At 32.6% G+C, this 14,823-nt stretch overlaps 1 protein-coding gene across 2 annotated transcripts in view; it reads right to left on the reverse strand.

Annotated features, from left to right (window-relative positions):
• Window positions 1-3,790: 3,790 nt before the first annotated feature.
• The window catches only part of LOC145246682 (GTPase-activating protein skywalker-like), a 109,433-nt gene continuing 98,400 nt past the window's right edge, over window positions 3,791-14,823 (reverse strand). For both annotated transcript variants that reach the window (XM_080108403.1, XM_080108402.1), the window contains 2 exons: window positions 9,958-10,169; window positions 3,791-6,562 (listed from right to left, as the gene is read on the reverse strand). In XM_080108403.1, the coding sequence (XP_079964529.1) occupies window positions 6,427-6,562; window positions 9,958-10,169 (348 nt within the window). In that variant the 3' untranslated portion in view covers window positions 3,791-6,426. The remainder of the gene's footprint in view (window positions 6,563-9,957; window positions 10,170-14,823) is intronic.

Consider the following 14,823-nt stretch of genomic DNA (forward strand, 5'->3'; position numbering starts at 1 on the left):
TGATAAAACTGATTTTTATTTTTAATTAAATTCTACTCAATAATTTTTCCTAATTATAGGTGTAAATACCTACTTTTGCTTGATACATACATACATGCATGCATATATATATATATATATATATATATATATATGAGAGAGAGAGAGAATAAATGACAAAAAGTTATATTCCAAAATTCATGATGTTGACCATCATCTAATATATTCCTTTAATTCAGTTGACTTATTCTTGTCAGTATCTGTTTCGTAGCACAAAATCAATCGCTTAATTCTTACATCAATCAGTGAATCTATTATGCCTTTAACTCATCAGAAGAAATAGCAACAATCAATCCGTCAAAAGGAATTGAAATGTGATTTGACATGGTAAAAATCCGAAAATTGGAACAGAAGCTGCAGATACCTTTATATTTTTCCATTACGCCATACTGAATTTATATATATATATATATATATATATATATAGATATATATATATATATATATATATATGACATGACCATGTTGACACATCAGATCTCGCCAGATCACCAAAGTTGAGCAACAATGAGCCCGACCAGTACCACGATGGCTGACCATTTGGGAATGCTAGGCACTGTATGTACTGCACCACATATGTAAATTCCCATGTTGGTATCTGGGGGTGCATTTAATTCATTGAGAGAGATGCATCCCCAGTCTTCGTTAAGACATGCGTCTAAGAGAAGGAAAACTGATGTAAAAACCTACTGTCTGGTCTGTTCTGTGGCAGCGATTGCACCGATTGAAATTAGCAGTTGTACCAAAAAGTGTGGTTGGTTCTGCACAAAGCCTTCACCACTATAAACAAATCATTCATGTGGATCTCCGAGCAACTTATTTGTTGTGATGGAACCTCATACGTCAAAAAGGTGGCGAATATCAATTTTTTTTTTTCTATTGGTGTTTTGTTTTTGTTTTGTTATTTTAATTTAATTTCTATATTATTATACCGACTATTTTAAAGTTGCGTTGTAAATGTTGCTTGACTTCTTAAATACATTTTTGGCACTAGAATTTTTTCTAAGTCTACTCTCAATGGAGTTATGAATCTGATTTATAATTGATGAGAGATGGCGAGACGTTGGCTTGGCATTATTTTTGAACAACTTAGACCTCATGCGTCAAAAATCGACAGGAGTATCCCACATAAGTATATAAAAGAGTTTTCTTGTGTCAATTTATTTGGAACTGTGATTTTCACTTGTGTTTTTATTAGTATAAGCACCCAAAAGAGAAATTATTTTCTGTATGTCATTTTAGTTTCTGGATTAGAGGAGGAAATAAATTTTTTGGTGTATTTATTGCATTTTGGAATAAAATTCTAGAATTCTATACGTGCAGATGCGTATGTGTGACGTCACAATAGAAGGACACAGAGGTAGTATTAAATAGAAAGAAGAAAAAAATCAGCGGAACATTTTTTTTTTTTTAAAATTCAAAAGAAAGAGTCCTTGTCCAGAAATCCCCTTATATCTAAAAACAAATAAAACCTCTGTATAATGCTACATACCCACAAAGGAAAGAAAATATCAGATACCAAAATTCATGTAAAGTGTTCAAGTAGTTTTATTTTTATAAAGAAAATCATTTTTTTGACAAATTTGAATCTTTCCAATGCCTCCTTCCTCCCTATGTAAAGAATGGCTGTCTAAAGTTTCACAAATTTGAATTATTTGGAGTTATCTTTCTTCCTTCTTTCAGACTATTTTCAAAATGGAATCACAAGATCGTCTTTTGTAGTTTAACCATAATATTTGATTTCTTATATAAAAATAAAACTACTTGATCAATTGATATGATTTTTGGTATACAACATTTTCTTTCCATCCTGGGTAAGTACATCAAATCAAACAGATTTTTTATTTATCTTTTTTTTTTTTTTAATATAGGTGGAATTCTGGACAATCACCAAATAAACAATATTATTCAATGTGTTCAATGTTGATGTTTGTCATCTTGTTTTTTTGTTTGTTTGTTTTTTTTGTTTTTTTTTCAACATTTTGCCATAAAGCCAAAAACAAATAAGAAAAAAAATTGCAAAAAGTTTTTTTCACAAGAAATCCGACACACTGTTGTCATGACAATATGACTGAGGCATTATGGTCTTAAAAATTTTAAATAAAAAAAAAAACAAGAATTATATTTTATAATTGATTGTATTGTTATTTTCAGAGTTTCCATTTGTTAATAGAAACTCTACACAACATCAGGTTTTTCAGACCAGAATTCCCTCTATATTAAAGAACACAAATAAAGAAAAAAAATCAATGCTTCTTAAGATACTGTCGACAGATCGATTTTTAAAAAGATATGTCGCTTTAAGCAAAAAACAATATTACGTATTTTACTGTCATGCCAAAAATAGTAATATATCCAAAAATTACGAAAAATAATACAGTAGAAAGTTATTTACAGTTAAAAGTAATTTTTACAGAAAATTGTGTAAAATTGTATTTTTCTTAGATGTTATAGAGTAGACAGTAGGAGTTTACACACAAGGGACATAACTCCAGAAAGAATATTTTAGATTACTTGTTCATAACTGCAATATTTAATAGACTGTTTTTACTAAAAATACAACAGCAGTTGTTCTACCTGATGAATTTTCGTAATTTTTGGATATATTACTATTTTCGACATGACAATTTAGAACATAATATTGTTTTTTCTTAAAATGATATATTTAAAAACTCGATTTATCAACTACAGCTTAACAATATGACTAAAAAAATCAATACAATGTACGTACTTGTAATGGAAAGAGAATATCATATTCAAAAAAATCACAAACTGATCAAGTAGTTTTATTTTTATAAAGAAAATCATTTTTAAGCGAATTTAAGTCTTTCCAATACCTTCTCCTTCCCTATATAAAGAATGGCTTTCGAAAATATAAGTTTTAATTATCTCCCTTTTTCCTTCAGCCTGCTGGCAAGATGGCAAGGTTACAACATTCTCTCTCATAGTTTACCCATAAAATTTGATTTCCTTATTTAAAAATAAAACTACTTGATCAATTTACATGATTTTTGGTGCATGATATTTTCTTTCAATCATGTTTTTTTTTGTTTTTGTTTTTTTTTTTCGAATACACGGTAAATTCTGGACAATCACCAAAAAAACATTATTATTCAGCATGTTCAATGTTGGTGTTTTTCATACATCAAACAGATTTTTCTTTATTTTTAGGATTTTTTTTTTTAAATAGGGGAAATTCTGGATAAGCACCTTTTTTTTTTCTTTTTTTTTTTTTGAAGAAAATTAAACTTGAAATAAAAAATATACTTAAAAATCAGTGTTATGCAGTATGAATTTTAAAGAAAATTCGAATTCACATATCACCTCCAAGCCATAAGATGTATCCTAATTTAAAGTCCATTTTTCTATGTAGAAAAGGTGTATTTTATGGCGTTAAAAATACAGTCGATTTTTATAGCATTTATTTCGACTTACATACAACTTAACAACCTGGTGTTTAGGCGTGGCTTACAAAAGCTCAGCATTTATTGGAGTTGACTCAACATGGATAACTTTCATTTACCTTTTTTTTTTTTTTGTTATCCAATACTGGTTTTAACTTGCCAGCTAAAATAGAAAATCCCTACAGTTGACAGTCCTCAGACTCAAACTATTAGACATTTTGGAAGAGTATCTACAGACTGGTCACAAACACAAGCTTTTTTTCATTTTTTTTTTTTGCCCACCCCACGCCAATGAAATTACTTTTTAATAAAAACGATTTATTTATCTATGTACATAGTTATTCACAAAAAAAAAAAAAAAAAATTAATTTAGGAATCTTAAATAGCACGACTCCTGGAGTGAATGTGGTATTATGGTGATTGAGGATTCTAGCTACAAAAATGATAAACAAACATTAGGTAGAGTGACAAGGACGGTCATAGACCCACCCCCTTTCCCACACTTTTGAATGACTCTGTGTCTAATTTGTTTGCAGAAGTTCTTATATTAGAAATCTTTTAAGAAATAAATAAATTTTTCAAAGGAGTTTAAGATTTTAAAAGTTGTAATTGCCACCTAAAAATGATTTGAAATATCAAGGGTGATCAATGAGTAAAAAAAAAAAGGAAATGAGTATTTATTTACCTCCTGTCGATGAGGTTAGACACAAGGTCAGGTCTGGGTTTAATGACAGTGGCTCTGTGGAACGAACTAAATTCAAACCTAGCATACCCAGGTTTTCAGTTTGTTCATTAACCAATTAGCCACCATCACCCTCAAAGGATGTAAGAGACTATCATCAGAATCAAATGTGTATTTCCATGACTTTTTCAGGCTTTCCAGCCCAATGTTCAAAACCTGACACCTCTGCACAAACATACATTCATCTAATAAAAACTGAAAAGGTAATTTTAGAAGTTAATTTCTCTTCAGTTTTGAATGGTTTGCTTGCGTGGGGCGTATTTGTGAAATACAGACACATATGCATCTACAACATTAAATTAAACTTAGTCTGTCTATAGAATATCAACCTTTTTGGATGATTTAATCTCTCCTGTAAACTATCAATCGTATACATTTGATAGAACAAAAGTTGTAATTTCAACGTAAACCGAGCTGAAATTGTCAGTTAATGCCTTTTTGAACAGTAATAGTTTGTAGATGACCACAATCGATTTGACAGGACTTGAATTTTGTATAGATGATTCCATAGTCTGTAATAATATCCATTAGGCCAATCAAGCACATACATGTTAGATTAGATGTTCTTCTTAATTTGATGTATATCTGATAATAATAAGAGACTTAGGTGTTTGCATACATGTGTAGTGCTGATAGGAGGGGGAGTATGAGATGTCATTTGGCGGTCAAGAGGACAGCAATTTGATAAAAATGTTTGGGAAACAGTTTGAAAATCATGTAGAATTCTCTGAATATTTTGAAGTCTCACGCATACATTCACAAATATATATACACAAACACACACATTATTTCATGTATCCACATAAAGTGTTATGAGGAGATATATATATTTCATGTATTGATTTTCAGTATTTACTTCAATATGTGAGTAAGCTAGGTAGTAAGCTATGAATAGCTATATATATATAGTAGTGAATTATGAAAATATATGGCAATTAAGATACACAGAACTTTAGCCTGACAATTTCCTACAAGAATGAAATGTGTAAAAGTCTGTTAATTACCATATATTTTCATAACTTACTATATATATATATATATATATATATATATATATATATCATCCATATACAGACTGTTTTGCTGTATCACAGCTCATCAGCACGGCTAGACTAGCACCCATCCCTAGCCAGGGATTGAACCTACAACAATCTAGTTGATAGTCGGCAGTTCTAACCTCCCGCCCATGAGATCAGTGCCCGTAAGCAACCTCATCAAATGCCCATTTATATAAACAATTGCTCACCACATTTACAGTGCTCGACCTACTTGTTTATTTACAAACAGAGAGTTTCACATAACGCTAATTAAGCAGCAGGTGAAATCATTTCTCACATTGTTAGTTTGCTTCCAGGAATTTATGCTAGTCTTAATATTATTGTAGGAATCATTAGATGTTTACCATGCAAAAGTGTTTTGGGTCTATATATATATATATATATATATATATATATATATCAGGGCTCTACAGACAAATTTATCTTTAGTTGACCTTTGACAACTAAATATTTTCGTTTACTAGCGAAATAGAAAAGTTACTAGCCAAACCCATATGATTTTTAGAATATGACATCTTTATTCTGTGACAAGTATGTACATCATGAAGATTTTTCTGTATATTTTTAAATAAGTGTAATTCTAAACATAAAACAAATTTTATGTTGATACTTCAACATGTAAATATTCTGTCTTCTTCAGATATTTCTTTAAACAGCCTTCGTTACAAAAAAGTATATTGTTCTATTAAACATTTATTGTTTAAATAATTTAACTTCGTTCGTTTTATAAAAAAAAAAGCTGAAGAGATATTTTTCACTCAGGAGTGAGCTTGAAAGATTGTCAGTGAAAGAAATACAATTGCCAAAAGATAAGCGTTTCATTATTTCTAGTCGCCACTTTGAAAAACCACTTGCAATGTAGAGCCCTATATATATATATATATATATATATGAAAGATAAGAGTCAACTCTAATATTTTATCATACAGATAAGCCATTGACAGTGACCAATAGGCAACAGGGAGGAGAGGAGGATGTTTCTCATTTTATTTTTTAGAGTAGAACAGGTCTTTTATTCAAAATAAATTAATTAAATAAACTTTATAAAAGAAATTATCAAATAAATTGCACTTCTTTTTTATGTATTTAATCACAAATAAATATTTTATGTGTATTTGGTTTGTGCTCTTTCAAACTAGTGTTTTTCAAGGTGTACCAATAAAAAAAAAAAAGAAAAAATGCTTCATTGGAAAGCGAAAACTTCCACAACTTTACACTCAAAGTCGACGGTGGAACACAGTGGTTCATTGTCAAATGTCTCCGTCTTCTCTGTACGACAGTGGGTTAGGTTTTCATCCAACATGATAGCGTTTCCTCCTCTGAAATTACAAAACGATGACATGCATTTTAATTTACAAAAAAATCCTTTCATAAATGGTTGGTATAATTTGAAATCTGACATAAGATTGCATAGTAATGTCAGCATTTTTTGCATTTCTAAATTTTTAGATGAGGGTTGGTTATTTGTGTTATTTGGCTTCTTTGAACAACTATTCTCATCTTGAGCGTTATTTTCACTGTTTCAGCAGATATAACCTCTGACCTTCTTCAGGAGAATCTTTCTGTCGAGCTCGGAAATCTTTCTGTCAAACTTAGGAATCTGCACGGAATTTCAAACTGAAACCCTTATTTAATCCACTGGGGTAGCATGCTTTCATTTCGTCAGCCATGACAAGTTTAACAGAAATTTTCTAGGACTTTTACAAAATACACCTGAAGAAGGTCATTGATTATATACAAAACGTTGTGAAAATAACACTCAAGATGAAAACAGGAGTTTGAAGAATCCAAATTATACATCAGCAGTTTTATTTATAACCCATTTAAAGTTACTAAACAAATCACAAACTTCAAAAACTTTTTGAACCTATGTTTGTCACATTTAAACTAAAGTACATGTACGCCTTTAATAGAGTCGCCATATAAATATTTGGTATCTACTTAATTGTCAGGTCACAGTAATGAACATATCCAAAAATTATGACAAACGATTAGGTAGAAAATGGATTATTAATTAAAATAGTTTTTGAAGACAATCAGAGAAAATTGAGTTTGTTAAAACGAGAAACTGGAGAGTTTGAATTGTAACAAGGGAAGTAATTATTTTCTGAAAACTTCAAAAGTCTTAGGCCAATCGGTTGTTTTGTACAGGAAAATTGTTTTTGACTTTGCAGAACATGATTGAGTTTTACAAAAGAAAAAGAAAACACAATAGCATCAATGTTTGTTGCATTTTAGGTCAGAAAGTCCTATATCTAGGTAGCCTGATTTGGTAGCGTGAGGTGATATTTTCTTTGAATTTTAAGTTTATGTAAAATGATGGAAGGTGCCGAACAGCTAAGCTGACATCATTTATGAAAACATTTATTTGCTATCATTGGTTTATTAGAAAAAAAAAAAAAAAAAAGTAAATATTTATCTTGATTTGAATAAAAAATAAAATAAAAAGAAAAAATTGTTTTTATTTGTTTTCTATCAGTTGTTTGTTATTCAAAAAATAAATATTTATTCATGAAACTTACCCTGCAATGATTGTTTTTTTTTCTTCTTGATTTGAATTTTAATTTTCTTAGTTTCATAAAAATTGTCTAATTATTCATTGTATTTTCTTTATAACAACAAAAAGAATATTGTTTTCATGTTTTTCAGTGAATTATTTTTTCTTGAAAAAAATTGACCAGCATTTACAAAAAAAAAAAAAAAATTTCATTTGGCACCTCCGTCTTTTTACATAACCTGCCCAGAAAATATATATATTATTATTTTTGTTTTATTGGAATCTGTGGGATATATGGTTAAAAAAGAAGAAAAAAAAAGAAAAAAAAAGAAACGTACCGCTCTTTGGGAAAGAAGAAGGAAAGGATGGCCAGCATATTTGTATACGCGAAGGGCATCTTGGGAAGGCAGAGCATGATGGTAAAAGCTATTTTTTTTTCCTGTCTCTTCCTTTTTTTTTCTAGATAGGAGGATATAAAAGCTGGGAAAAATTCCCTAGGGTGGGGGGCAGAGAGAAAAAGAGTCGTGAACATCTTCTCTTGAAAAGAATTTTGTATTGCTGACGTTCAGATTGTGCAGTGTGACATTGGTGGCGAGAGGCCAGGTGTGGTCGATTGGAAAAGAAGAGGGCAGAACCGTGCTGTTTTCGAGAGAGTGACTCACTCCTTCCCGAACCCCAGAACCGAATCCTGATTATAACGCATTGAGATGAGTAATTTGTGTATTTAGTTTATTTATGCACTCTTATCCTCATCTTCATAGTTGCGGTTCCACGTTTTGCATCACGGTTAATCACCTGAAGAAGGTCAGAGGATTTGTTTGTCGAAACGTGGTGAAACAAAAACTATGAAGATGAGGATAACAGTCCGCAAATAAATAAAATAAATATAGCACAGTCCTTATTCTGCACAATTCCTATAAAGTGAAGATTAAGAGAATGTTCTGTCTACAGTTTCTGTAAATACTCTCTCTAATAGACAATTGAGAGTTGAGATCTGCAGATAAATTCCCATAAAATCTTCCAGAAATGGTAAGAATTAGATGTTTCGGAAATTCGCATTGTCTTGCTAATTCAGACTACTATTCTCACCTAATTTATTCAGATTGTCAGACTGACTTCCTCATCTTGGTTGTTATAGTCACAACGTTTCGGCTGTCCCCCCCCCCGGCCTTCATCAGGTGTTTTATATCGAACTGGGGAACCGTTTGTTAGGAGTCTCGAACCCAACTCTTTATTATTATTACGGGGGAACCGTGTTTGGACTCCAGCTAGGCTCTGGGACATAGTTGCTGATTCTGTTTTGAATGTTACTTTTCACTGCCTTTGTTCAGGATTGAACTCAGCACCTTTGGGTAACTGCAAACTTTGATACAACAGACCTATGTCACTAGGACAATTCAATTCTCACCTAATGTTTTTGAATTTCTGAAATAAGGATTGATAATGTTCAGAAAATATTTTTCATCTTAAGTGTTATTCTCACATTTCGGCTGATGTAACAGACCTTCTTCAGGTGTATCTTGTTGAACTCGGGAATCTTTCTGTTGAACTCAGGGGAATCTGCACAGAATTTTGAACGGAAACCCATCATTTTATCCACAGGAATAACGTGTTCTCATTCTGTCAGCCATTCAGTAATTCACAATTGTATTCTTAGTATCACCTACACTGAGGATTGATCCTTCGACCTCTAGAACTGTGTCACTTAGAACTCTTGAGTTGGAAGCCATGTTTAGTTTCAGAACAGTTTCCAATGGTTAGTTGTTTTATACAAGTCCTAGAGATGATGAGTTCTCAGTAGACAGTTGTTCTGTACAGGTTCTGGACTTTATAATTTTGTAGCAAAAGATCCTTCCCGTATTGACACAAAGAAAACATATGCAAGGTTGCTAAAAAGGGTTGAATTCTTATGGAGCAATTCTGGTTTCTGATTGGTTGGTAGCAGAATGTGAATTAATTTGATGCGTCAGTTTCTAGCAACAGTGTTTATAAATAGAATCTCCCAACTGTGAAGGACTATACCACCATTAGTAATCAAAAATATTGCAACAAAATTCAAACTAGAATTGTCCGCAAAGACCCACAACATAACGGATAAAGTACAAAGTAAAATTTAGTTTTAAGTGATACTCATATTAATAACAATTTAAAAAAAAAAAACAGAGCAAAACAAATAAATAAGAAAAACAAAAGAATGTACAATTATTGTTTGCTTACCCTCCGCCAACAATAAGAACGGAACTGTCTCCAGCCATAAACATGCTTGCAGCATTTCGAGCAATATCAGGACGATTGTAGCCGACCCAGGAGTATTTCTTACGTTCAGGAAGTAACGTAAATAGAAAGGTTTCTCCTGTGCCAAAGTAAGCGATGTTCTTGTTGTTTTGTTTTCGATGATCCCAACTGTTCGAACAAAACGCCCCAAAAACCTGTTGGAAACAAGAGACAGAAATTTTCAATTTTGAATCACATTAAAAAACATAGATTAAAAAAATAAATAAAATGCAATGTTAATATAATCCACTAGCTGGGATTGTCCAGGATTGAATGAGGATCAACAAATGTTCCACCCCACCCCCAATACTTTTATTGTCACCGAAATCGGTGAAATCACCCATTTTTTCAATCAAATCGATTGATTGGCTACTCTAGTAAAGGAACCCCCTCCACAGTGTACCAGGAGGAGCTTCACATGAATTCCCACAGTGACAGTTCACAATACATTGTAGTCTACATTGCACTGTAGAGAATCTACTGTATATTTTATAAAATTATCTGTAAATAATGGCTTAACTTAAAGTCTAAAATGCACAAATCAAGTATCATAGTTCAATTGTGCACTATACAGAAACATTCATTTCAAATGTGCTCCTGTCTTATCAAAGAACCAACTATTGATTTTATGAAATTATTTTTACATAAGTTAAAAGTACAAAAGTCAAGTATCATGGTTCAGTTGTGCTCTAAAAAGAAACATTCATTTCATACACGCCTCTGTCTTATAAAAGAATCTACAGTTGATTTTATATCTTGGGCCTTTCTGCTTGTGTAGTGATAAAACTTCTCAAATGCACTTATGATGTTAGGTTGTATAAAGGTGTTAACTTTGGTCAAAATCGGACTCCCTTCTTTAATTGATATTTTCGATGCTTATCAGACATATTTGGATAGAAAACCTACATAAGAACATTCCCAGACACATCAAGTACCTTCGTGTGAATTTTTAAAAAATTAGTCCAACAGTTTTGGAGTCTATACGCAACTCTCACTCTTTCTATCTCTCTCACACACAGACAAAGTGCTTTGTATATATGAGTAGATATATATATATATATATATATATATATATATATGCACACATATATATATTCATATACAGAGTGACCCCAAAAACCGGACCCCAATTCTAATTAGGCCCCGTTTCTTAGTGTTTTGTCCAAATGAAATGAAACTTTGGTCATAACTAGTTTATTATATTCAAAACATCACGTCAAAGCACTAGGGTCTTTGGCCTTTTTTTTTTTTTCCTCCGTTCCACAGCATATGTTCTAGATGGCATCCATTTAGCTTTTTTGGGGTCACCCTGTATGTGCATACTAGCAGGAAAACCCAACGTTATCTGGGATTGAAGTCAGATCAGCAAATCACTATCAATACATTTAGTATCACGAAATCAGTAAATCGCCCATTTTTCAACCAAGTCGTTTTATTGCCTGCTCTAGTTAGGGATCGACTATGATGCACCTATATAAGAACATTCCCAGACACATCAAGTACCTTTGTGTGAAATTTTAAAAAAATTGACCCAGTCATTTCTGAATCCATAGGGAACGAACTCACACATGACACAAAGTTCCTTTTATATAATAGATAGATTCTATTTACTATCTATCTATCTAAGAACTTACTTTTTCACCTATGAAGCAGACACCAAAAAGAGTTCCATTAGTGCAATTCATGAAAACACTTCAATGTTATCAAGTGGTGAGAAGGTGATACAAGCCAAGACACCATCCCTCAACAATGGAAGGAAATAATCCATTAGTAGAGTAAAATACAGAAAGTGAGACTAGTAAAAAGATGGGGGGGGGTCTTTTGAACTCTCAAGATAGGATGACACCTCACGGTTGGTCAGTTTCCAAATAGTCAGCTGGAAGCAGCTGAGAGAGTAAGAATGGAAATAGTCATTTTCTATTAATCAGATGTGGCCGTGCCTAAGACAAAAAAAACCCGGACAATTTTTGATTCTGAGCCAATAAATTTAGGAGTCAGAGTTAGTTTTACAGGCAGTTTCCAGTTTGGAATAATTAACTTACCCCCCTCCCCCCATGAAACAGACACCAAAAAAGTATTTCATTAGTGCCGGGAATGATTCATAAAGACCACACATGCAAGTGGGGATTCTATTCTACTATTTGGTGATGATACAAAAGATGACTGGATATAAGTGGGCATAACTAGCATGCACCTGTAATAAGGACACAATGATCGCACGAACCTAGAGTCATTTGATTTCGAAACGAAGGTCGTGATTATGCAAAATAGATGCTGTTGGCAGTTAAAAATAATTAAATGAAAGGCGTGAAATTTTTGCTTGAAGATAAGTTTGTGTTTGGACACTGTGTTTTTTAGCGTGTTTTGGACGGCTGTCGGTTATCTCTTGCTTATGGACTGCCGGCAGTGAAAAGAAGAAAGAAGCAAAATTCTGATATTTAACATTTGAATATTAAAATCAATCTTTAAACATTGCTCGACTTCTATTCGTGTTCTTTTGCATGTTGGAATTAAAAAGTAAAACATAAGAAAAAAAAAGAAAGAAAATAAAAAATTTCTAATCAGTTTAGAAAGCATCATACACCTAATTATTGTTGATCTCAAATTCTTGAACCTGAAATAAATAATGTCATGAATTTATTTTGTCACAACTTACTCTATCATGTGTGTGTAACCTTGATTGAAGTGAGTGTTCCTAATGATGGCGGCCTGAACAGAGCTGAGAGAGAGAAACAGACCAAATACCAAGGTCTCATGTACGATATGAAAAGAAACTGGAATCTTAGGGAGATATCAATCATATCAGTTATCATAGGTGCTACAGGGCTTATGAAGAAGAACCTGAAGTCCTACCTTACTAATATTCCTGGTGAACCAAGTGCAAAAGAGATCCAAACAATTGCACTTAAGGGAACAACGAGGATACTAAAAAGAGCTCTCGGTTGGTTTCAATAAAAAGCAGGGCAATGTTGGCAGCTGGTTTGGCTGCCCCATACCCAGCATTACAATCTTCAAAGGAAGAAAAATGAAAAAAAAAAATATATATATATATAGAGAGAGAGAACTTGAATGCCTACCAGACACTGTCCTCGAGTGTCTAAGGTCTCTCTGTACAGGGGTTTGTCAGAACAATCTGGCATGAGGATACTTTTTCCATAAAAGTAAACACTGACCAAATATTCAAAATCACATAGTATTCACAGCCCAAATAAGATATCCTCACTACGGCTACCCCACAGCTTTTCCGAGGAATGGTGCATCTTCTTCAAGTGATATTACCTCAAGTAATAGCACGAAGCTGGATACTCCACCAGACTAGATAAATTCTTGTCCTTGAATCCAGTAAGACCAAGAGACCAAAATGAAAGATATACTACAATGTATGGAAATGATTAATTGGGGAGAGGAAAATTATGTTCTCAACTTCTTTACTAACTCAGTAATCGTACATTCGAATGTCTATGTATCTCATATAGAGTTCAAGTGTTAGCCTCAGGTTGTGGGTCCCTTCATTTCTGAGAACTTCGACTGAAGTAAAATAAAACAAAAAAAGTATATATATATTGAGCCTGGTTAGTACCAGATGGGTGACCATTTGGGAATTCTAGGCGCTGTATGTTCTCTCCGCTTATCTCTGCATTTGTTTCTAATCGTCCTGTACATACACTTCCCTTGCCACTGGTATTTAACAATGTCAACTCAGGAGAAGTGTGGTGGGAGATTGCACACCTCCTGCCACAAAAATTTCATGTGCAGACACCCTTATGTGGGTATCCATAGTCTGTCAAATGCTGAAGGAGCCTGCTATATATATATATATATATATATATATATATATATTATATTATATACGGGACAATCATGTTGACACACCGGTTCTGGCCAGATCACTGAAGTTAAGTAATGTTGAGCCTGGCCAGTACCAGACGGGTGACTATTTGGGAAAGCTGAGCACTATATGTAGTCGTAGAAATTTTTAGATTGGTATCTAGGGGCGCATTAATTCACTGGGAGAGATACACCCCTAGTCTTCGTTAAGACATGCATCTAGTAGAAGTAAAACTCTGATGTAAAAACCTGTGGTCTACTGCATACTCTGTCCTGTGGCAGTCATCTGTACCCACAAAGGTTAGCAGTAATACCAAAAAGTGTGGTTGGTTCTACACAAAGTCTTCACCACTATAAAGAAATCATCTTTGTGGATTTCCGAGCAACTTGGTTGTTGTGGCGGAAGCACATACGTTGAAATCAATGGGAGAGTCCATCTTATATATAAGAGCAAATAGTTAATAAAACATGCTAAAAAACACTTTGAAAAAGAGTTAAAAAACATATTTAATCTGAAAAGGAAACACTTAATAAGTGGATAGTTCTTAATCCGCGGAGTTTTGAAGAAATACTTTCCTTCTCATCAGAGAGTAGGAATTAGCAAAATGCGGGATCGGATTTTGCATACAAAAGTATTTGATGAAACTGCTAATTCCTACCCTCTGATGAGAAGGAAAGTATTTCTTTGAAACTCCACGGATTAAGGACTATCCACTTATCAAGTGTTTCCTTTTCAGATTAAATATGTTTTTTACTCTTTTTCAAAGTGTTTTTTAACATGTTTTACTAACTATTTGCTCTTATAAACTGTCTCCTATTTGGTTTTATCAAGCGTTTACATCTGGTTGAGATTACTTTATAAATATTAATTCTTTAATATTTATAATATACTTTAGTTTTACCATCTTGGATCATTTTGGTAAATTTAATTGTAACTTTTATTTTATATATATATATATATATATATATATATATATATAT

Source organism: Euprymna scolopes, chromosome 24, assembly GCF_053919585.1.
Source record: "Euprymna scolopes isolate OS-2025 chromosome 24, ASM5391958v1, whole genome shotgun sequence".
In the NCBI taxonomy this organism is placed as follows: domain Eukaryota; kingdom Metazoa; phylum Mollusca; class Cephalopoda; order Sepiida; family Sepiolidae; genus Euprymna; species Euprymna scolopes.